The 22,745-nt window shown below is 48.9% G+C and overlaps 1 protein-coding gene across 2 annotated transcripts; it reads left to right on the forward strand.

Annotated features, from left to right (window-relative positions):
• The first annotated feature begins 628 nt into the window (after nt 1-628).
• Nucleotides 629-21,473, forward strand: PDCD6 (programmed cell death 6). 2 transcript variants are annotated; one of them, XM_032415288.1, is made up of 6 exons: nt 629-910; nt 1,961-2,022; nt 10,004-10,048; nt 11,226-11,384; nt 16,962-17,071; nt 20,899-21,473. In XM_032415288.1, exons 1-6 carry the CDS (start codon nt 816-818, stop codon nt 20,995-20,997), a joined length of 570 nt encoding a protein of 189 aa, XP_032271179.1. In that variant the 5' UTR covers nt 629-815; the 3' UTR covers nt 20,998-21,473. The 2 variants fall into 2 exon arrangements, with proteins under 2 accessions (XP_032271179.1, XP_032271180.1); XM_032415289.1 differs by having other exon boundaries at nt 11,226-11,378.
• Nucleotides 21,474-22,745: the final 1,272 nt, after the last annotated feature.

Consider the following 22,745-nt stretch of genomic DNA (forward strand, 5'->3'; position numbering starts at 1 on the left):
GTTTCCCTGCCAATTGTGCCGCAAAACCCTGGCTATTACTTTTGTGGAGTTAGAACAGAAGAGGAGCCCGAGATGGGAGACCCACGAAAGATGGGCCCAGCGCTGTGGAAAGTTCTAGAAAAGATGGCTCATGACTACTTCGTGAGGGGAAACTTAGAAACCATCCGAATTCACTAAGGCGTGGGAAAGCCTCGCCTTGTTGAGGAGGTTTGAGAGGAGTCCTGTCGGCGAAGCCGGCGTCACGCAGCGCCCTCGTCCCCCTGAGGAAACTGACGGAGCCCGCACGCACGTCGCCTGGTGACCCGGAACCAGGAAGCCGGGCGAGCGCGGCCCTGAGGACCCGCAGGACCCACCGCCCCGAAGCTGGCAGGGGCTCCCCGGCGGGCGGAGCCGCCGGTGAGGGGCGGGTGACGCCACAGGACGACGCACGGGGAGACCGAAACGCTCCGGAAAAGCGTGTTCTTCCCTTCCGTCACACTCCCTTCCAGAAATTCTTGGAGCAAGAATTAAACACGGTCGAGGGGAGCCCCTTCCGCGCCTCTTGTCCCTCCGCCCTGCGGACTGAGCGCCTTCCGCACGCGGCTCCGCGAGTCCGGAGGCGGCCGCCGCGGGCACCCGCACAGCCCCGGGCGTCGCCTAGCAACCGGGCCGCGAGGCGCTCTGCGGCGCCGGAGCCGCCCGCGGGGAGACACCGCCTTCGTGTGGCCCCGGAAGTGACGTAAGTGCCAGGCCCCTCCCCAGCAGAGGCGGAAGTGGAGCCGCCCCGGGCCTCTCGCGTTCCCGGGGGACTTCAGCCCTGCGGTGCGCCTGGGCCCATGGCCGCCTACTCCTACCGCCCGGGCCCCGGGGCCGGCCCAGCTGGAGGCGCGGCGCTGCCGGACCAGAGCTTCTTGTGGAACGTTTTCCAGAGGTGAGGCCCGGCGCCACCCGGGCGCTTATGAGGCTCTACCGGCCTCCGCTCTGTTCTCCCCGGCCTCCTTCCTGGCTTCCCCCCGGCCTCCTTCCTGGCTTCCCCCCGGCCCCCCCGGCCCCCTTCTTGGCTTCCCCCCGGCCTCCCCCGGCCTCCTTCTGGCTTCACTCCGGCTTTCTCCCCACCTACCCCCACCCCCCGCCTTACTTGCAGCTCCCTCCAGTCTTCCCGCGGCCTCCTTCCTGGCTCCTTTGGGCCTACCCTCCGCCTCCTTCCTGCTTCCCTTCGTCCTCCCATCACGACCCTGGCCTCCTTCCTGGCTCCCTTAGATCTCTCCCCGGCCTCCTGCCCGACACCCCCAGCCCCGTGCTGCCGCCCCCTGGGCGCCTCCCTCCCGCCGGGGCCCTGTGGAGGTGCGGAGCCCGCTGCAGATGCTCGGGGGTCGCGGCCTCCACCCCTCCCCCTGCAACGCCAAGAGCCGCCGCTGAGGGCTTGCTGCTCCCGGAGGGTCTCCTGGGGATGCTTGCCTAGGGTAAACAGACAGACCACTTCAGCGCGGTTACATTGCCAGCGGCAGGGAGAGAAGCTGGTGCCCGTAACGGCAGTGCCTTCCGTCCGGAGTCGTCCCTCCACGTGAATGAGTGACGGCGACTCGAATGACTCATGGCCGTGACGGACTTGTCTGAGGCAGTCTTTTTGCTGTTTGGAAGGAGAGAAACCGGCGTGGGTGGAATTCACTGGCCAAGGGAAGACGCAGGAGGAAGGCTTGAGAAGGTGTAGGGAGAGAGACAAAAATGGTTAGGTGTCTCTGCGGAGAACCAACGTGGACTTTGGCAGGTGGCGCGCTTCGGAGGAGAGAAGGCGCTCGGGTGTTTCCCTCCCCCGCACAATGCGGGAGTGAGACATCCTAGCAGAGTACAGTGGAAGGTCCATGGGAGGGAGCACGCCGGGGTGAATGCAGGATTAACGCGAGAGTTAAATGTTTATGTTTGCCATGTTTTGCTTGTTCTGCACTTTTAATCACCAGCTTAAGTGCTGTTGATTTTGTAGGGTTGATAAAGACAGGAGCGGAGTGATATCGGACAACGAGCTTCAGCAAGCACTATCCAATGGTGAGTGCGACCTGGCCATCAGGACTTCTACTGAACTTTGAGCCTGACCAACCCGTAGTAAATAGTTTCTTTTTCCAGGTACAGAGGAGTTATTAAGGCCTAACTATTATTACTGGCATGTGGTGGAGGTGCTTTTGATTTATTTTGCCAAGTGATATCCTGCTCTAAGTGCCTTGCTGAGCTAGGACTAGTGCAGGGAAGTGCTTCTTGAGAAATGGAGGTTGGGGTGCGGGTTTTAGGGAAGGATAGGAAGCTTAGCTTTGTACAGCAGATACACTTAAGGTACGTTGAAGATCACTGAATTTCTTAGGTAGGTCCATCTTTGTGACCTCTCTGGAGAGGATCATCAAGGTGCTGGGGGCACCATGGGGAAGTGATTGGGATGTTGGAGGTGTGGCGCTGGCAGTTGGACTGTGGGAAGGTGGTCTTATCAGTGGGGGAATACTAGGTGTTCAGACAGGGATACAGGATCATAGCTCTTGTGTGGTGGTGTGTTGGGGGCTCTCCGTGGAGTTGTGTTCTTGCTGGTTTCAGCATAATTAATCCATGGACGTACTATTTGAGACCTTTTACTTCATTAAATACCCAGCTGTTTTGCCCTTTTTAAGAGTCCCTCAGATGCCACTGTCTTTTCTGGTTCTTAGATTTGTAGCTTGTCTTTCCAGAGGTGTGCCATTTAAGGTAGAAAGGGATTGATTCTAAGATGTCGAAAGACCCATTTTTATTAGTGGGCAGCAGTTTGATGTTCTGGAAAGAGTAAGGATGCCAGCACTGCTTCACAGTGCTGGATATTGGATGGTTTGAAAGGAGTGTGCTTACCCTCCTTGTGGGCACATACCAGACATTTAGTGTTAGTCTTGTCACTGCGTCATGGTTTGCATGAAGTGCAGGATTTGTATTTGCAGATTAATATGTCTAAAGAACAGTAGATAGTACTGACTTCTTTTTCTAGTATTTAACACTTGGGCCGCAGGTATTGGTGTATGACTTCATGTGTATTTATGTAGCTGTGTTCAGGAAACTAAGAAATTTCTTTACTTCTGCTTTGATGGTTGTGCCTTCTTGATTCTTCTCTTGTTATTAACTCCTTTCCATTTTTTGTGTCTCCAAAGCTTGAGTTACACTTAGAGGAGTAGAAGACAGGGTTACTACTAGAAAGATGCCAAAACAAACTGGAATCCAGCAGGCTGTGATCTGGCACATCTGGCTTAAAACTTTCTAAGTGTTGGGGCACCTGAGTGGCTTAGTTAAATGTCTGACTCTTGATTTCGGCTGAAGTCATGATCTCAGGGTCGTGAGATCGAGCCCCCCCCACCCCCCATGCAAGCAAGCTCACTCTCTCTCTCTCAGAAAACAAAAAAACTTTCTAATCGTTGACCAAACAGATGTTTTCACATCATATGTTAAAGAGGGTGGCCACTGCAGTCAGAGTGCCCTCGGGGGGTCATGCTTTGCAGGTATTCCTTTTGAGTTCTTTTCCAGTAAGTGAGGACCAATTCATGACCCATGTCCATTTGGACATCTTTTTGTCTGTTTGCTTGAAGTTTTGAGAGTGCCACCCAGGTTTGGGGTTTGTGTGAAACGTGCACTGGGAGTGATGGGCACACTCTGACCTCATTAGCGTGATGCTGTCCACCCTGGGGGCTCCTGTCTGGATCCTTTCTGGGTGGGTGGTTGGAGAAAATGCATGGAGAGTGCTTGGTACACTGCCTGGCACACAGCAGGGTTCAGTGTTGTCGGCTGGAAGTACAGTAGTGGTATTGTTACGGCCGGGGGTCGGCTCGGGATGGAGGTGATAGTGAAAGTATAGTAGTAGTACTGTTATGGCCGGGGGTCGGCTCAGGGATGGAGGTGATAGTGAAAGTATAGTAGTAGTACTGTTATGGCCGGGGGTCGGCTCGGGATGGAGGTGATAGTGAAAGTATAGTAGTAGTATTGTTACGGCCGTGGGTCGGCTCGGGATGGAGGTGATAGTGAAAGTACAGTAGTAGTATTGTTACGGCCGTGGGTCGGCTCAGGGGATGGAGGTGATAGTGAAAGTACAGTAGTAGTATTGTTATGGCCGGGGGTCGGCTCAGGGATGGAGGTGATAGTGAAAGTACAGTAGTAGTATTGTTAGGGCCAGGGGGTCGGCTCAGGGGATGGTGGTGATAGTGAAAGTATAGTAGTAGTATTGTTATGGCCGGGGGTCGGCTCGGGATGGAGGTGATAGTGAAAGTATAGTAGTAGTACTGTTATGGCCGGGGGTCGGCTCGGGGGATGGAGGTGATGATAGTTGCCACTCACTGAGCATCCATTGCATGTGGGCACCGTGCTGGGCACGTAACAAACCTAATCTCAAATCAGCATGTTGTTGGAGCCCTGGGGGTGTGGTGGCGGCACCTAGTCTGACCTATAGCGTTAGGCTCCTGTATTTTCACGAGAGGGTGTCAGTGCTGCCCTTAGTTCAGCTCGTTAAAGCATACGGGTCTTTACTCTGTCAGAACATAATCTTGAACTCAGCTACTACTAAATATCCACCAGGAACCTGTTTAAAAGAGAGTGAATTTTAACAATTGCCTAGAGGATGTTTTGTTCACCGTTGCTGAGATACTTTGAAATCAGTACCTAGTTTAACCCAGCTAGTAGGTATGGTTGGGACTGTCTCAGTGGTCTTTGTGGAGGCACTTGTATTGAGTTGGCCGGTGGGCCTGCCTCAGCTTTTGTGGGCGGCGTGGAAGAACTGGCCTCACGAAGCAGGTAGTCACGGTTAACCTGGAGAGAGGCAGGCCCGCAGCCAGCACGCCCCCTGAGCCAGGGGTGCCCGGGAAGCAGCCGTCCTCCTCCTCCGTGGGAGCCTGGTATCTCCGGTGTTCTGAGCACGTCTGGTGGCTGTTGTGTCTTGTTTTGTTTATATCTTACTAACCCTGAATCTTTAACCACTTACATTTTCCTCTTCAAATTAGCTGCTAAAAAATTTAAGTCGGTGGCTTGCCACTAGCATGAACTTAGAATTTTGAGAGGTCAATTTTACTGACCTGGTCTTAGATCCCTTACTTTCTTATCCTCCTACTTTTCTCTTCCCATCCAACGTAATTAAAATTTACTTCATTTCTGTTCTACCATGGATACCTTTATAAATTTCTTTAAGTTCTTTCTGCAGTAAAGCAGGTTATGAATGATGCAGACCCGAGAGTAGGTGAGTTACCCCTTATAGCTCTCAAGCTGTGGAGCCAGAATCTGAATCCAGATGTCTGTTGCTGGTCCCCCCCCGGTGCTTCTGCTCATGTTATGCTCACAGGCACGCAAGGCGTGCTGAGCCCCGGTGTCTTCCCACCTGTCTCCGTGGTGGTGCCCACCCCCTTGCAGGGGTTCAGTACTCCTGCACTGATGTAAGCTGAGGCCGTGTACATCCCGAGTTGCAGGTTCTCTGCCTGGAGGGATGTGCCTGCTGTCGAGCTGCTGTGGCATCGCTGTAGTGTCCTTGACACTCGGGTCTTGTGATCGTTGTTGCAGCTGTCTCTGCCACTAGAAAGGCCACTTCCCGAAGGAGGCCAGGCCGGGCTCCTGTGCAGAGGTGTAGTGTGTGCGTGGAAACTGGCCACTGGGTGGGCCCGTCTGGTCCTCTCCACTCCCCTTGACTTCTGAGGGCTAATGCAATTGACATTATTTTGACTTCTAATTGTTCTCCCAGGAATGGGCTTCTGTTTTCATATTAGAACTGGAATATTAGGCTATTTCAGGACGTTGGTTTACTTAGTCTATTACTGGTGGGAAAACTGAAGTTTTAGACTTGCATGGTTTCTCACTTTAATTAAATCTGTGTGTGTGTGTGTGTGTGTGTGTGTGTGTGTGTGCGCTCTCTGCTAAAATGTAGTTGAAACCATCCTGAAAGAGTACTTGTGGGTCCCATACACTGAGTTCTTTATAAGACTTTTTTCCATAGGAAAGCTTCTAAAATTGACTGCTCTCAGGAAGGTATGTGGTTAACAGGTATGAGGAAAGACAGAAGAAGACTGTTCTCTTGCCTTCTTTTGAAATGACATGTCATAAACTATCTCAGTTTGGTACCTTTTTTTTTAACTTGCATGATGTTTCTTGGAATTGCAGGAATTTAATTTTGCTCAAGCCTCTCTTTTGTGCTTCTGCAGGTTTGCCTTCACATAATCTATGTAGGTATTTTGTGGAGACATTTTTTAGCTGCACTTTAAAAATAATCCATATATTCTTTTTAAGGTATTTTTATCAAAACAGAGTTCCAGCTCTCTTGGGGATCCCATATTAAGAGGAAATGAGGGAAATCAGACCATATAAGCGACAGTTAGTTCCCTGCAGACCGTGCTTCTGATCCCATCACTGCTCCTGCCCCCACAGGCCCAGTTTTGTGGGTAAGGGGGTTTGCTGCTTTAGAGATTTACCTTCAGCTTCCTTCTGCCTGTGTGTGGGGAAGGACTCACTCAGCAGGCCTGGATTGCTCAGAGTCCGCTCCTTCCTAGGAAGGGCTTTGATGGCTGGCTACCTCCTGTGATGTTTTGACTGAGGAGAGTGTTTTGTCCACCAAGGGCCTCGAGCTGTATGATACCTGTCTGCCTGGATAGTTGATACTAATAGTAGGATTTATGGCAAACACCTGGTTTCCCTCTGGGTATCTGGAGCTTCCATGATGGACTCCCAAGAGAAGCCCTGGACTCTAGACATGGGAGCTTCCCTAGTGGACAGTACTTGGCCTGTGTCCTCACAACTCGTAGCTGGAGGAGTAAGCACGTCCTGGGCAGCACTGGTGTCCACTGGACTCCTCCTGGTGCCTTTTCCCCCTATTGATTTTACTCTATCCTTTCATTGTAACAGACTGACTGAGTATTGGAGTCTTAGTGAGTCATGGAGCCTGAAGGAGTTCTTGAGGACCCCTAGTACAGCCTGTCCTGTCTGCTCTTTCCAGAAACAGGCCCAGCCAGAGTTTCAGATAGAAACAAAAGAAAGTTGGGATTTGGTGGACCTGGCTTTACTGACAAGTTACCCTGTAACCTTGGGTGTATCGCACTTCTGGCCCCAGTTTCTTTGGATCTAAAAATAGGAAGACTGGAAGTTTAGATCCTTTTCCTCCTTGAGCCAAGCCCCAGTCCACTAGATCCTGCATGTGCCTGGTACAGAACTGGGAGACAATGTATCTACCGGGATTGAGTTTACAGTGTTTCACTTAGTCATTTAGATTGTTTCTAATTTTCACTAATGTAAATACTGTAGTAATTTGACTCCAAATTTCATAGAACCAGTTTTTAGAAGTGACATTTATCACATCAGGGGGTATAGGCGTCATTAGTGCTGTTGATCAATATTTAGATTGCTTTTCAGAAAGGCCATATTTCTAGTTGTGCTATTTGAAGCTGTAATTGAAGAAAACTGGGAAAGTATGGAATTTTGCTGAACCTGAAGAGGCACCAAAGTCTTGCAAATTCTGTGCATTGAATGCCAGTGCTGTGTGCCCAGCCCTGCAGGACTCGCTACACCTTCTCTTGTGTAGAAAAGTCCAGAGGGCTGGGAGTTCCTGGTCTGATGAAGTAAAGTGGAAAGAGATCACCAGTGATGACATTTTAAAAAGTCTGATTTTTATTTTTTATTTATTTTCAAATTTTATTTATTTATTATTTTTGCCCCAAAAGTCTACATGTTGTAGTATTTCGGCTTCGCTGTGAGTTGTTGAGCTTTGATGTTCATTCTGAGAACCAGGCCACAGGACTGTACATGATAACTAGTCAATTAACTGTTGGCTGTTATTATCCCTTGGTTTCTTTGGAGAGTCCGGCCCCATTTGGGTAACAAGAAGGATGAGCAGAGGAGCCTGCCTCCACCTTCCCTTGCACAGCAGCCCTGCAGAAAACCTGTGGGTCTTGTGCTAGAGGGCAGCCTCTCTCCATCCTTGACTCAGCTCAGGATGACCTATTGCTCTCCTGAGCCTGGGACCCCTGCCATCCTTAGAATCCTCCAGCATGGGTGCTGGTTCCCCTGGGTCACCTCAGGGGTGCACTCTCTCTGGGTATTCCGTGCATGCCTGTCCAGGTGGCACCGGGTCCTCACCACGGCAGATGCGCATGTTTCTACATTACTTAACTGTTGCACTTGTGTTGCTTTTGTTTCAAATTTCTCTGGCCAAGTCATTTGCAGAGACGGCCCCATGATGCTTCTGCTCACAGTCAGGATGGACTGTGGAGGCTGCCTTTACTTTCACTGATTGAGGGCTCATCAGCCTGTATCAGGTGGAGGGGAGACAGGAAAAGAGGGCCAGGGAAAGGCTGCAACAGGTGCATTGGGTTCCTGGGGTTTCTAGTCAGTGCTGGGCTGTCTCCTGTGGAAGAGCAGTTCAGTGCTTGCAGCAGCTAGGTGTGAAGGAGGGAAAAACAAACAGCAAAGAAGTAACCCTCTCCGTGTTTAGAATTTTCCTTTCTGTTGGGTTCTTTGTAACATAGTTTTCAATAATACCTTTATATACAGGCTTCTGCCCACTCTCCCTCCCCAAATGTCTTGAAGCCTGCAGAAGATGCTTATCTAGCCCCCATGTGTAGGGGTTGGGGGGAATGTGGGCGCTCAGGGAAAGCTCTCCTGGGGACACATTTTTCCTGTGGCTTATAGGAGAGGTGAGTGGTGAAGGGTGTGCGTGTGTTGGGAGGCCACACTTGAGGTGTAGAGAAGCATGTGCATGAGCCCTGACTAGAGGGCATGGCCCTCTAGAGCTGTGGTGGGAAGCCCAGTGTGGTAGAGTGTAAGGGGTGGTACCCTTCAGACTCTCCTGCCCACCACCCACATCCAAATAGGCCTCAAACTTGAATGAAAGGTCACTTTATGTGAGGTCAGGGCATGGATCTCGGGGCGGGGGGCGGGGGGGAGGCAAAAACAGTTTTATATATAGAAGAAAATATGAGGTTTTATATAAGTGGGATGTGGGGAGAGACACTGCTTTCCCTCCACATTAAAAATATTTTTACACTTTGTTTTTAGTGAGTATAAAAATTGATAATGGTATAAATTACTCTGAAAACAGATTTTGAGGCATAAAGGTATCTAAGGTATCTAGTGAACATTTCATTACCAGTTGATAAATGGTTCTATCAGATTCAACAGTCCCCTTTATAACAAATACTTGATAATAGCCCCATTATTATTATTTTTTTTAAAGATTGTATTTATTTATTTGACAGAGAGAGATACAGTGAGAGAGGGAACACAAGCAGGGGGAGAAGGAGAAGCAGGCTTCCCGCCAAGCAGGGAGCCTGATGTGGGGCTCAATCCCAGGACCCTGGGATCACGACCCGAGCCGAAGGCAGACGCTTAACTGCTGAGCCACCCAGGCGCCCCGAATATCCCCATTATTCTGAAGTGAATCACACTCTCAATGAAAATAATATGCTCAGACTATAATTTTAGGAGAAAATTTTTATGGCATGGTTTTATGGTATGTTTTTGAGTATGCTTCTCAACTTACCTGGTGGCTGCATTCCTAGAAAATAGAGTGTATATTAAAATACTATAAAACCAGGAGCACCTGGGTGGCTCAGTCGGTTGTGTGTGTCCGACGCTTGATCTCAGCTCAGGTCTTGATTCTCAGGGTCGTGAGTTCACGCCCCTTGTTGGGATCCACACTGTAAAAAAAATAAAGAAAGAAATAAAATTAAAAAAATACTATAAAACCGTATCTTGTTTATGTAGTAAACGAGAGCGAGCCCCCGGCCTCATGTCATTATAAACAGCTTTGAATGTATGTCTGTTGGGGCCTGAGGGACTCCTGCACAGTGGGGGACCGAACCCAAACGACGACATGCTTACAGCCCCCGGTGGTCATGGCAACCAAAAATGTCCCCTAGGGACTGTGTCCCTGCTGAGAACCGTGGTCCCAAGGTCTTCCTTGAACAGCAAGTTACTGTCGTTAGCTACTGATGTTCCAGATTAGAATCTTAGAGCTTGCTGTGAAAACTGTTTTCTCTGACTGTTTCTTGTCATTTATTTTCAGGCACATGGACTCCATTTAATCCAGTGACTGTCAGGTCCATCATATGTAAGTAAAGGCGCAGGCAGACTCCTGTCCTGCTTGGGTGCAGCTTGTGCTTTCTGCCTCGTCCCCCTCACCCTGCCCTCCTGGCCGAGCACTTCAGCTTGAGTTCCCGGTTCTGAAGAGTTCATGTACATACAGGACCAGCACGTTTCACACACCGTCCGTATCTTGCATGGTTGTTGACTGGCGGAAACACTGATGCTCGGTTTCTGACCTGATTTTTCCCTTATGTGAGCTTTCACTGAATTACAGTGTACTTCTGAGCAACCAAGAGCGCTCCTGTTTCAGTCTTATATTGGCTTCTTTATGTGAAAGGGACCAAGTGATTTGTCATTTTCTTGGTAGCAGGAGTACAGACAGTTTTTATGTATATTTTTCGCCATTTTGCCATTATATATAAATGCAGTTATAGATTCTTTCATATTTGGACCTGGAATTAGGCTGATTTTTTTTTTCTTTTTCAAAGATTGATTGATTTATGTATGTATGTATTTATTTGGGGGAGAGAGAGAGAGAGAAGGAGAGAAGCAGACTCCCCGCTAAGTGCGGAGCTCAACACAGCTGGATCCCATGACCCTGAGATCATGACCTGAGCTGAAATCAGGAGTTGGAGGCTTAACCGACTGAGCCATCCAGGCACCCTTAGGCTGATTTTTTTAATGAAAAGCAGGTCTTACTGAAAAAAACTAAAATCTAAAGCCAGTAGAGTCTTTTTCTCACTGCAGTGGGCCTGCACTGGTGGTTGTAGGTCCTCTTGGAGAAAGGAAGGAGCTGAACTAGGAGCTGGGAGAGTGGAGGTGGCTACTTCACTCTGAACCTCCGTTTCTTCCTGACAAAGCAAGAGTACCCTCCAGGCATCGTGTTTCTGTAGAGGCTACTTCCGTGTCAAGCATTATTTCTGTTGTGGGTCTGCGGGTGTGTTTTCTTGCACTTTCTTTACTGTGTGCCTCGCGTCTGTCTCAGGTGGTTTAGGGGCTGTGGCTGGGTAACCACCCAGCAGAGGAGATCCAGCCCTCCCATCAACGAATGAGCATTTCTTCCCAACACTTGGGCATCTGCTGGCTGAGCACGGGGCTGGCCCCGAGGGAAGTGTGGGGTGGCTGTGCTGGGACTGAGCTGCTCACCAGCTAACCTTGAGTTACCAGCTGCTGCGTACCACTCATGTTCCTTTCTGTCTCAGCCATGTTTGACCGAGAGAACAAGGCTGGCGTGAACTTCGGTGAGTTCACTGGCGTCTGGAAGTACATCACAGACTGGCAGAACGTCTTCCGCACCTATGACAGGGACAACTCTGGGATGATTGACAAGAACGAGCTCAAGCAAGCACTCTCAGGTTTTGGTAATTCACTTATCTTGATTGTGTAGCGTATTTCATTTTGGAGGCCATTTTGGTGTCATTAACTTTTTTTACTTTGGTCAATTTATTGATTTTTTTTGAGAGTGGGGGAGGGGCAGAGGGGGAGAGAAATCTTAAGCAGGCTCCATGCCCAGCGCAGAGACTGACTTGGGGATCGATCTCACTGCCCTGAGATCATGACCTGAGATGAAATCAAGAGTCAGATGCTTAACCCACTGAGCTACCCAGGTGCCCCTCAATTTACTGATTTTTGTAACTGAAATTTTTGTTGACATCATACTGATTTATACCTTGGTATTATTTATCTCATGAAGGCTCATATTTGACTTGGAGACCTGATGTGTTTTTTTCCATCCAAAATGAGATACCGGCTATGCAATCGTTTATCACTTGTGGAGTGGAGTGCTGTGACATGCACACTGGGAATGGGATGGCTTTGGAAACAGTTTCACGTGAATAAGGGAAAATAAAACGTCCGGCAGCTTATAATTCATGATACATCACCACACACAGCAGGACGATCAGATACTTGTAGGAGATGATTCTGTAAGTGGCAATACCAGTTGCTTGCCTCAGGCACAGCGTTGCTAGGCGTTCAGGCTCCCATTCTCAAGTTCATGTCAGCCCAAGTGTGCCGTGCCACCAGGAGTGTCTGCCCAGCCTTTCCAGGGTGGGTCAGTGGGCCTTCTGATGCTGGTGTGTGGGTCTGAGAGGGTGTTGGGGTTTTGTGTGTGTGGAGGGAACACGCACATGGAAGACTTGTCCAAGGCTTGTGGGAGTTACACCCAGATTCTGGTGTGTTTGGGATGATCTCACTCAGCCCTCTGTTTACTGGGGCCCTATTACAAAACTCCTGCTACATTTTGCTTGAAAGACTGCTTATGAATACCTTCTAGAAAAAAAATCAGGCAAGTTAGTTTATAATGTACTATTTTTTCTATAATGTACTATGTTATTATAATGTACTAATGAACTTGTAGGTATTTTGAGTTTTGTTTTTTTTTTTTTTTTAAGATTTTATTTATTTTTTTGACAGAGAGAGACATAGCGAGAGCAGGAACACAAGCAGGGGGAGTGGGAGAGGGAGAAGCAGGCTTCCCGCAGAGCAGGGAGCCCGATGCGGGACTCGATCCCAGGACCCTGGGATCATGACCTGAGCCGAAGGCAGACGCTTAACGACTGAGCCACCCAGGCGCCCGGTATTTTGAGTTTTAATAATACAAAGTACATCTTAATTCTCATGTTAACGTGTTGTTAACTTCTACCCCTTCTCCTGTTTTTCCTTTGGGCATGCACTTTTTGACTGTCTTCTCTTTCTCTTTCCTTTCTTTCCTTATGAATTCCTGTGGTGTTCAGTTAGAGGTTCTGGGACTCCATAGGAAGTTTGTGTTCTCAACTCACTAGGTGTGGGTCAAGATTAGGGCAGGACTTGACCTCAGGTTCTCTGCGTTGAGACTGGGAACCCAGCTGACTTTGCTCTGCCCTTAGACAGGGGAACGGGTAGGGCCATGTGGAAGGGATGGTGGCAGCCCTCTACAGAGAGTGGTCCTGGGGCTGGAAGGAGCTGGAGGCCTGACTGGGCCGAGGACAGCTTGGGAGGAACCTGGGTCCTGTGAATTACATCCAGACAAGTGACCTCAGGTGTCAGGGAACACGGCACTTTCTAACGTTGTCAGGCCCAGAGCCCTCTCTTTCCTTCGTGCCAGTGGCCCACTGGGTCCTTAGAGCTCACGGTGGGAGCTCTGAGGCGGGCAGTGCCCCGGCCTCTCTGGCCTCTGAGTCCCTGCTATGGCTTCAGGGTCATGGAGGTCATGTGGCAGTCGCTGGTGTTCAGGATCTGGTTGACGCTGGGCTCCTACCTGACTTCCAGATGTTTTCTGGAGAAAGTAAATACTCTGCTACAGCATTTCGTCAGTTGTTCTTACAAGTCTCTTCCTGTGACTGGTTCTTGATTTCTGAGGCCTTCTACCAAAAAGGGACATTGTTATCCTTTTCACATATTAATGATTTTAGAAGATTTTCGGTAGTAATTGAAGCAGAGATTTCTGTCCAGCCCTGACTGCACTGGGTCACTCTCACAGGCCCACATGCTAGCTACGGTAGCTCACATAGTCCTTTTTTAAACTCACAGTTCCTATGTGCTGTGCACCAGGTACGAGAGCTGGAAGTAAGGAAGTGTGTGAGGAGTTCACCCCACACAGTGCAGTGCCCCCTTGGTGGGGAAGGTCGTCAGGTACGGGCAGCTCCCTCTCCCTCCGCCCCCTCTCCCTCCACCAGCTCAGTGCTTTCTGATGAAAATGTTATCAAACTGTAGGGCCCTCCATTCAGTTGTCACTCATCTCAGCCATTACCAACATGGTGCTGCATTTGCTTTGTCCTCTGTTGTGTGCCAAGGAATACAAGACCTGTGCGGTGTTAGCCCAGCATGCTTTATTCTGCATCCCTGGAAGGTGTGGACGTTAGCTCACCAAATCAATGCCATGGACCCACCCTAAAAATTAGTAGCCCATTTGCGTTAGGGTCCCGGCAGGTCCACAGGCAGCCCCCACCCTTTTCATGCCATTGGCTGGTTATAGACACGGGTTGGTGTCCTGTCCCAGGTCTGTCCCTTGCTGCAGTTTCTGTCCCTTGGAGAGTAGTTACTGGTTAGCGTCCAGGTTTGTGAAGATGTGCTGTCATATGGGGGTGCTGGGAATAGGCGGTTGGTGACTTGTGGGATCTTCAGGCCAGCCAGGCCTCCATCCAGCTCCTTCCAGCCCCAGGACCACTCTGTAGAGGGCTGTCACCATCCCTCCCATACAACTAACAATGCTGTGCTTGTTAGCTGTCAGGAGAGAACCTCACTCTCCTAAGGTCAGGGTGTGGCCCTGTGGCCAGCACGTCAGGTCCAACAGGGGCCGATGCTGACCAGGGTCACAAGCCAGGGGAGCTGCACACAGAGGGCACCTCTTTTTCTTTTCTTCCATTTAAATGAAGTATAGTTGACAGAAACGTTATGTTAGTTTCGGGCATACAACATAGAGATTCGACAGCGCTCTCCATTAGCACTCACCACGACTAATGTAGCTGCCATCTGTCACCATATAGCATTGTCACAGTATTATTGACTCTGTTCCCTAGGCTGTACTTTTCATCCCTGGACTTATTATTTTATAATCTGAAGTTTGTACTTCTTAATCCCCTTCACCTATTTCTCCCATCCCCCTACCCCTCCTCTCTGGCCACCACCGGTTCTCTGTACTTACGAGTCTGTTTCTGTTTTGTTTGTTCATTTGTTTTATTATTAGATCCCACATATAAGTGAAATCATCTGGTATTTGTCTTTCTCTGACTTATTTCTTTTAGCATAATGCACTCTAGGTCCATCCATATTATCGCCAATGGCAAGGTCTCATCCTTTTTTATGGCTGCCTAATATTCCGGTGTGTGTGTGTGCGTGTATGAGTGTGTGTGTGTGCACTACCTCTTTATCCATCCATCAGTCCGTTACTTGGGCTGCTTCCATATCCTGGCTATTGTAGATAATGCTGCAGTGAATGTGGGGGTGCAAATATCTTTTTGTATCAGTGTGTTTGTTTTCTTTGGGTAAATACCCAGTAGTGGGATTATTGGATCATGTGGTAGCTCTATTTTTAACTTTCTGAGGAACGTTACCGATCCATACTGATCCCAAGGGTGGCTGCACCAGCGTGCATTCCCACCAACAGTGCACGAGGGTTTCTTGTCTCCACATCCTTGCCAACATGTGGCATTTCTAGTCTTTTTTTTTTTTTTTTTTAAAGATTTTATTTATTTATTTATTTGAGAGAGAGAGAGAAATAGCATGAGAGGGGAGAGGGTCAGAGGGAGAAGCAGGCTGCCCGCTGAGCTGGGAGCTTGATGTGGGACTCGATCCTAGGACTCTGGGATCATGACCTGAGCCGAAGGCAGTCGCTTAACCAACTGAGCCACCCAGGCGCCCTCTAGTCTTTTTGATACCAGCCCTTCTGACAGGTGTGAGCCACCTCATTGTGGTTTTGATTTGCATTTCCAGAGGGCACATCCTCTTAATTTACGAGGGTGGGGTTATCATGACATGGATTTTCACTGAAGGAAATTCTTAGAGAAGAGTCTGCTCTCAGATTTTGCTTCTTATGTAAATGTCTCTTTTATAGGCTGTTTGTTCATCATTCATTTTTCTAGTCTGACTTCTGTTGGTTTTGTTCTCGCTACGATAATATTGAGGACCGGGGAAATTGGAAGCTAATCCCAGGGATGATAGAACTTGCTTACGTGGTCTGCAGAGATTGTGGATGTCTGGGCGGGAGACTGCCACAGCGATGGCCATCATCTGCTGTCTACGCCCTGGATGAGCTCAGCCCTGACCAGCCTGGACCTCTTCCTTACCTGTCCACAGGCACAGGTGCCAGGTGTGAGGAGAGGAGACTCAGAGGGGCTGGGGGTGTGACCCCCATCCAGGACCTGTTGTCTCTTTTTTTTTTTTAAGTCAGGGATCCTGTCTTCTACTCAGCTGGCAGGGAAGGGGGCCCTGGATTTAAGTCACAGATGGATAGAGTATGCTGACCACTCTGGAAGGTACTGTCATGTGTGTGCATGTTTGAATCTGTTTTTTAGAAAAGTAAGTGTTTCTGCAAGTTATTAACTATGAAATTCACTCAGATGATAGGTGTACATATATCCTCGCAAAGATTCCAACAGGACGGAAAACCGGTAAAAATACTTTGGCCCCTGGATCTTGTCTCCTGAATAAGTAAGGACACCACAGTCACACAGGTAGTGGGATTAGGAGGGAAGTAGGTATCCTTGTTTAGAGTGGCCCTGAGAGGTGTCCCACAGGCGAGTGGCTGCTGTGTCCCTGCATCTTCAGAACCGCCTCCCTGCTGGAGACCTTTCCAAGACATTCAGTGAGTTGAAGGTGGCATCAGTGACTCTGTCATAACATTTGTGCAGTCTGGAGAGAAACCATTGGATGACCCTTGAGTGGTTGTGAACTTTACGAGGCTGCCTTGCTCCTTGTAATCTTTCATTTCCTAATGTCAGTGTGCTAATTTATAGAGGGGAGTACCCATCAATGAATCTGCTACTTCCCTGAGTTTACATTTTGTTTATTTGGAAGCCTTCAGTGATACAATCTTTCAAATGTAAAATGAAACCATTTGTAAAACGAAAACTTCACAACGAAGCTGGGCTGCCCTGCGGGGTGATTTTTGGGGTGCAGCACTGTGGGGTGAGTATACTTGATGTGAACGAGTGAGCTCACATTAATGACCTGCTGCTCCTGGCAGCGCTGGCCTCCGAGTAACACTCACCCTTCCAGAAAGAGGGGGTGGTCTTCATGTCGGCCATTCATGGGACTGTAGGCGGGGCGCATTGCAGAATGATGGCTTCGTTCCCAGAGTGCATATGAATGATTTTGCGCCTCGAGTCTCCCACCTCAGCCTCGGTCATTTGTTATCACCTGATGTCAGAGGCTGTGGGGCCTTTTGGAAGGAGGACGTGGATGTTGATGGGAATGTCCACTCTCCTGGCCCTCTGTTCATCCTCATTCTCCTCTTCAAGGGTACCGGCTCTCTGACCAGTTTCATGACATCCTCATTCGCAAGTTCGACAGACAAGGACGGGGGCAGATCGCATTTGACGACTTCATCCAGGGCTGCATCGTCTTGCAGGTAATGGGGGCTCCATGGGGGCTCACCGTGAGTGGAGAGGTGGAGCAGGCAGGGAGTATCCGCGAAAGCAGAGGAAGAGGGAGGTGCCATTCTGGAATTAGCGATTTAATGGAGTAAAGTCAGTTTCCGGGGCTTATAAAAGTTAGTCTTGTCTGTGGAGAAGGTGTTACTCTATTACACGGAAGTACGGCACGCAGTGCTCTTTCTCCCCGTGGAAATACCGCTGACCCTTGAGCAGCATATGGCCCAACTATGCAGGTCGTTCATAGGCAGACTTTTTTGTGATAAATATGGTATAGTGCTGAAAATGTATTTTCCTTACAATTTTCTTAACATTTTCTTTTTTCTAGCTTACTTTATAGTAAGAATATGTACATAATACATACAATGTACAAAGTAAGTGTTAATTGACTGTTAATTGGTAAGACTTGGTCAACAGTAAGCTGTTAGTAGTTACATTTTGGGGCATCATAGTTGTATGTGGATTTTTTAAAAATTTTATTATGTTATGTTAGTCACCATACAATACATCATTAGTTTTTGATGTAGTGATCCACGATCCATTGTTTTCGTATAACACCCAGTGCTCCATGCAGTACATGCCCTCCTTAATGCCCATCACCGGGCTAACCAATTCCCCCCTCCTCCCTCCCCTCTAAAACCCTGTTTGTCTGTCAGAGTCCATAGTCCCTCATGGTTCATCTCTCCCTCCAATTCCCCCCGCCTCATTTTTCCCTTCCTTCTCCTAATGTCCTCCATGTTATTCCTTATGTTCCACAAATAAGTGAAACCATATGATAATTAACTTTCTCTGCTTGACTTATTTCACTTGGCATAATCTCCTCCAGTCCCATCCATGTTGATGTAAAAGTTGGGTATTCATCCTTTCTGATGGTTGAGTAATATTCCATTGTATATATGGACCACATCATCTTTATCCATTCATCTGTTGAAGGGCATCTCGGCTCTTTCCACAGTTTGGCTATTGCGGACATTGCTGCTATGAACATTGGGGTGCATATGGCCCTTCTTTTCACTACATCTGTGTCTTTGGGGTAAATACCCAGGAGTGCAATTGCTGGGTCATAGGGTAGCTCTATTTTTAAATTTTTGAGGCACCTCCACACTGTTTTCCAAAGTGGCTGTACCAACTTGCATTCCCACCAACAGTGTAAGAGGGTTCCCCTTTCTCCACAACCTCTCCAACATTTGTTGTTTCTTTCCCTGTCCATTTTTGCCATTCTAACTGGTGTAAGGTGGTATCTCAATGTGGTTTTGATTTGGATTTCCCTGATGGCTAATGATGATGAACATTTTTTCATGTGTCTGTTAGCCATTTTGACTGCTCCAGGGTTCATTGCCCCTAACCCTGCGTTCAAGGGTCAGCTGTATTATAGAGCAGTCCCTTCGAATGAGGTCGTGTTTTCTAAATCGAGTGGGTTATTTACATGTATACTCTGGTATTTTTGTTGTATTTTCATTCTGAGGAAATGGGTAAATTTTCCATCGTGATCTTTATTGTGCCCTGCCTTTTTGTGTGAGAGAAGTTCCAAGACAGGACCTGGCGTCTCATTCAGGTGTTAGAGCCAAGGAGCTTCTGATGGAGCTCGTGAATCCCCCTGACCCCAGCACCTCACATCTCCCTCCTATGGCCTTGCTCCTTTACCTATGAGAGAAACAAGTGCAGACCTTGAGCATCCTTTCCAGAGACAGAGGGCAGGAGTAATTGAGCCTGCCCTGCTGTGCCCACACAGGCCCCCCTGCTCCTGTCTCTAGGTAGGGATCCAGGTTACCTAGATTTAAGCTTAGACATGCAGTGAACTGATAAACCCTTAGATAGCTTTCAGAGTTTTTATTATGACAAATTAAAAAAAAAAGAGAGACAAAAGAATGATGAACTCGTGTGCCCATCACTCAGGTTCAACAGTTTACCAGCTGGTGGACAGTTTGATGTCATACCTCCATGATCCTAATACCCCCCAGCCCTTACACTGACACAGATTTCATTTGTGGAAGGCAGATGTTTTTTCCATAAAGAGAAGTCCTTGTAGTTTGAATCCAGGTTGGGGTTACCTCTTGTCAGCTTTAGTGTCCACTGAGAGATGTGAACAGTCTGAAGTTTTTAAATATAATTTGGAATTTTGAGAAACTTTCTCAGGTTTTTTTCCCATTAGAGTGCTAGGTCAATAAAAGTGAAATTTCTGTGGCCTGCTAAGTACAGTGAGTCTGGGAAAAGCCCAGTCCCTGTTGTTCAAGGCCTCGTTGGAGAGCCAGGTCTGTTAACATTTGCGTCTTGGCTTTCTGAAATGGGGAGAACCTTACCCCATCTCATCCCACCCCATTGGCAGTGTCGTCTGAACACTTTAGAAAAAGATGTAGTGTGTAAGTCTCATTATCGTCTGCATCTAAATTGCTCTAAGGTTAGGGTTTTCATTTGAGGTTATGTCCCGTAAGTAAACATCTGATCCTTTCTTCTCAAGCAAAGGTCATCGAGTGTAGGCTTTCAGTAGCCGAGGTAACGTGATCTGAGTCCCACGAGCAGCTCGCCCAGTGCCCCCGCACACCTCTGGGCTGAGGACAGGCCAGCCAGGAGGAGTCTGCTTGCAGCAGCTGCTGCCCCCTGGCTCCATGCTGAGCTGGAGGCCTCATTGCCAGTCCTTGGTCCCACCCACCCTTCCCGAGTGACCCTAAACACTGGACAGAGGTGGGGAATGTAAACGAAAAGCTGCAGGCCACAGGTAAAATATCCTCAAAAATGTTTTCCTTCATCTGCCTTTCTACAAAGAGAGAAAGGCTTTTTAAAAATGATTTTTTACAAAAGAACACGAAAATCTGTAGAAATCTTGGGAAAATACAATTAAAGTACAAAGAAGAATTGCCCATTGTTCTTTAAGCCAGCGTTACCTGCTGCTGGTGTTTTTGTAGTTGGTTTGACGCTGGGGCGCTCCCGGCTCACGCCCGAGTGGACAGTCAGCTGCAGCAGGCGCCCCGTCTAACCTGCCGACAGAGGGCCGGGCGCCAGCCTGCTCTCATGATGAACCTGGGCACTGTTTTCTTCTCCTGTCCTGGGGAATTGCATTCTGCCTGCTTCCTTTTGTCACGTGCGATTCCTCAGGCCTACTGCGGTTGTCCAGCACCCCTCACCTGGGGTGGCACTCATCTAATTGTCCCTGCTGTTGGGTGCAGGGCTCTCCCCTCTGCTCCTAACCTGCTGTGGGGGGGATCAAGCTTGTGAACAGACTAGGGTGGAGCCCTATGGGTGGGGTGGGCAGGAGGGACCCTGAGGCTGGTATAGGGAGACCTACCCTTGCATGTTCTGTGTCTGGGCCTTCACCTGCTGGGTGTAAGGAAGGGGCCCGAGTCAGGGCTGGTTTCCCTGTGGCCTGAGTGGCAAGTAGCCAGAGCAGAGGTGAGCGTTTGAGGAAGAGCCCCCACGACGTTGGTCTTAGAGAAGGAAGGGAGGACCCAGGCTCACCGCTGGACCACCTGGGAAACCAGGGGCTGGGACTAGAGGGCTCAGCCAGGACCCAGGGCTGTGGTGTATCGATGAGTTAGGCCTACAGCCCACTCCCTGACCTCTTGACCAGCTTCCTGTATTCATCCTCCCACCCCCTGCTGTCCCACCAGACCGCAGCATTCTCCATGATGGACAGGCCTGAGGGTGGTCAGGGATACCCACCCATGCCTTCTTGCCCTGGTTTCTGTCAGAGTTGGGGGTGTCTGGAGACATGGGTGACTTTGGTTCCTAAATGTCTTTTTACCAAATACATTTCGTTCCTTCTGTTTACTAAATACCAAGATCTAAATGCCTGTTGTTTCTTTCCCAGAGGTTGACCGATATATTCAGGCGTTACGATACGGATCAGGACGGCTGGATTCAAGTGTCATATGAACAGTATCTGTCCATGGTCTTCAGCATCGTATAGCACTGGCCTTTGCAAATAGCAACATGACTTATGGAAGGAAGACTAAAAATGCCAAATCTCCCTTTAAGGAAACGGGACACAGATGCCGCTAGATACTGTTCTTCCTTTAGATTTTATATAATTAACATTTGGGGACCCGACTGTATATATGTGGATAAGCTGATAAGGTTTTTGCAAATGTAACAATAGTTATAATCATTATTCACATACAGACATTTGATTTGAGACTGTTCAGTTGTGCCATGAGGTAAGATATGATAATGTTTCAGGTGTCCTGCATGCAAAAAATTCATCATGTGCATTTCTAGATAGCTCCAGGCCTATAGTGGAAATACTTTTATTAGCCATTAGGAATTTAAAAATAATATGGAACCTGCACAGAGGCTTTTATGTGCCTTACATTTTTTAAAACGGGGTTTATTGTATTTGTTTGGATATGCAACATAAGCAATAAAGCAAATGCGCCCCCTGTCCCAGTCCGCATCAGATATACTCACATGGGAGCTTGCAGGGGACCACACCTTCTGGGCTGTCCACCTGAGTCTGCTTATGGGAAATCCAAGGATACCGCCGTCCTTTGTGGCAGGAGTTAGTTTAAATTTCATAAAAACTCCCTTGAACATATAAATCCAGATTTGGTTTAGAAGCGTGTGGGTTTCTGTTATTTACGATGATTGAGTCCTGCCCTGCAATGATCTGTTAATTGTGGCTTTCGAACATGAAAGTGGGGTGCAGGCAGCTGGAGTGGCCCGTGTCGCCTGCTGTTGGCGCACAGCCAGTCCCTTCACCCTGTCCCTCGCGGGATCACTTGAGGCTGTTTTCTGCCTCTTTCCTCTCTTTAGCGTGCTTCCCCAAACCAGAATTTGGGGCAGCGGTTGCGAGGACATTCGGATGGGTGTCCAGTGATTTATAAATGGGTCTGGGACATCTGAAATTGGTGTCCCACGGGGGTCCTGTTGGGGGCCTGTGCTGGTTGGGAGGGGGCCGTTTCTGGGTTTATCTGTGGCATCTGATTAGAAAGGTCAGAACACCACTGATCACAATATGTGGGGTTGGGATAAAGAATCTATGGGGCTCATGGACTGGCTCTGTGAGCTCAGTGGGGGATGGCCCATGTGGAGGTGTCTTTGGGGATTTCTACCACTTTCCATGTTGGGTGTCTCTCCAGGCATCAACATGCTCATGATGCAACACCAGCACATGACCCCAAGTTCCATTTCAGTGAGCTCCATCTGACCCCATACCCCAAATTCTGACTCCAAGAGACTTTCAGACCCAAGGCCCACACATTGAGGTGCTCAGGTGGCTTCTCTCTAGGTTCTCATAGACTTCTTGGACTCAGTGTCTCCCAGCTAATAAACCCCATGCCCTCACCCCCAGGCCACGCACCCCCTCTGCTGCCTGCCCGCTCCCCTTCCCTACACCGTGGCTACAAGAGGTGCCTTTGGAAGATGCTGCTCTCATTTCTCCCTTGACCCAGGCCTGCAGAGACCTCAAGCTTGGAGTGAGGGTGGCCCGTGTGGCTGCCCATCAGCCTCACTGTGCTCTGTCCTGTGCACGTGGGAGCCCCTCCCCTCTCCCTGCACCCGGACCCCTCTTGAGCTGGCCTCAGAGCAGCTCGTGCCCTTGGTGAGGCACCTACCCCCAGTACACAGTTGGTGTTTGAGCTCCACGGAGGCCACGCAGTGGACACTGAGAGACCTGTTCTCTTGCTGGGTCAGCCACAGAGAAGGAACTGTATAAATGGG

This window comes from Phoca vitulina, unplaced genomic scaffold (assembly GCF_004348235.1).
Source record: "Phoca vitulina isolate PV1807 unplaced genomic scaffold, GSC_HSeal_1.0 scaffold17, whole genome shotgun sequence".
NCBI classification, from domain to species: domain Eukaryota; kingdom Metazoa; phylum Chordata; class Mammalia; order Carnivora; family Phocidae; genus Phoca; species Phoca vitulina.

Excerpts from the sequence above, each read along its gene's own strand:
- PDCD6 (XM_032415288.1), top strand. The coding sequence starts at position 816 with ATGGCCGCCTACTCCTACCGCCCGGGCCCCGGGGCCGGCCCAGCTGGA. Across the intron at positions 911-1,960 it reads TTGTGGAACGTTTTCCAGAG|GGTTGATAAAGACAGGAGCG; the intron begins GTGAGGCCCGGC and ends TTGATTTTGTAG. Across the intron at positions 10,049-11,225 it reads GACTGTCAGGTCCATCATAT|CCATGTTTGACCGAGAGAAC; the intron begins GTAAGTAAAGGC and ends TTTCTGTCTCAG.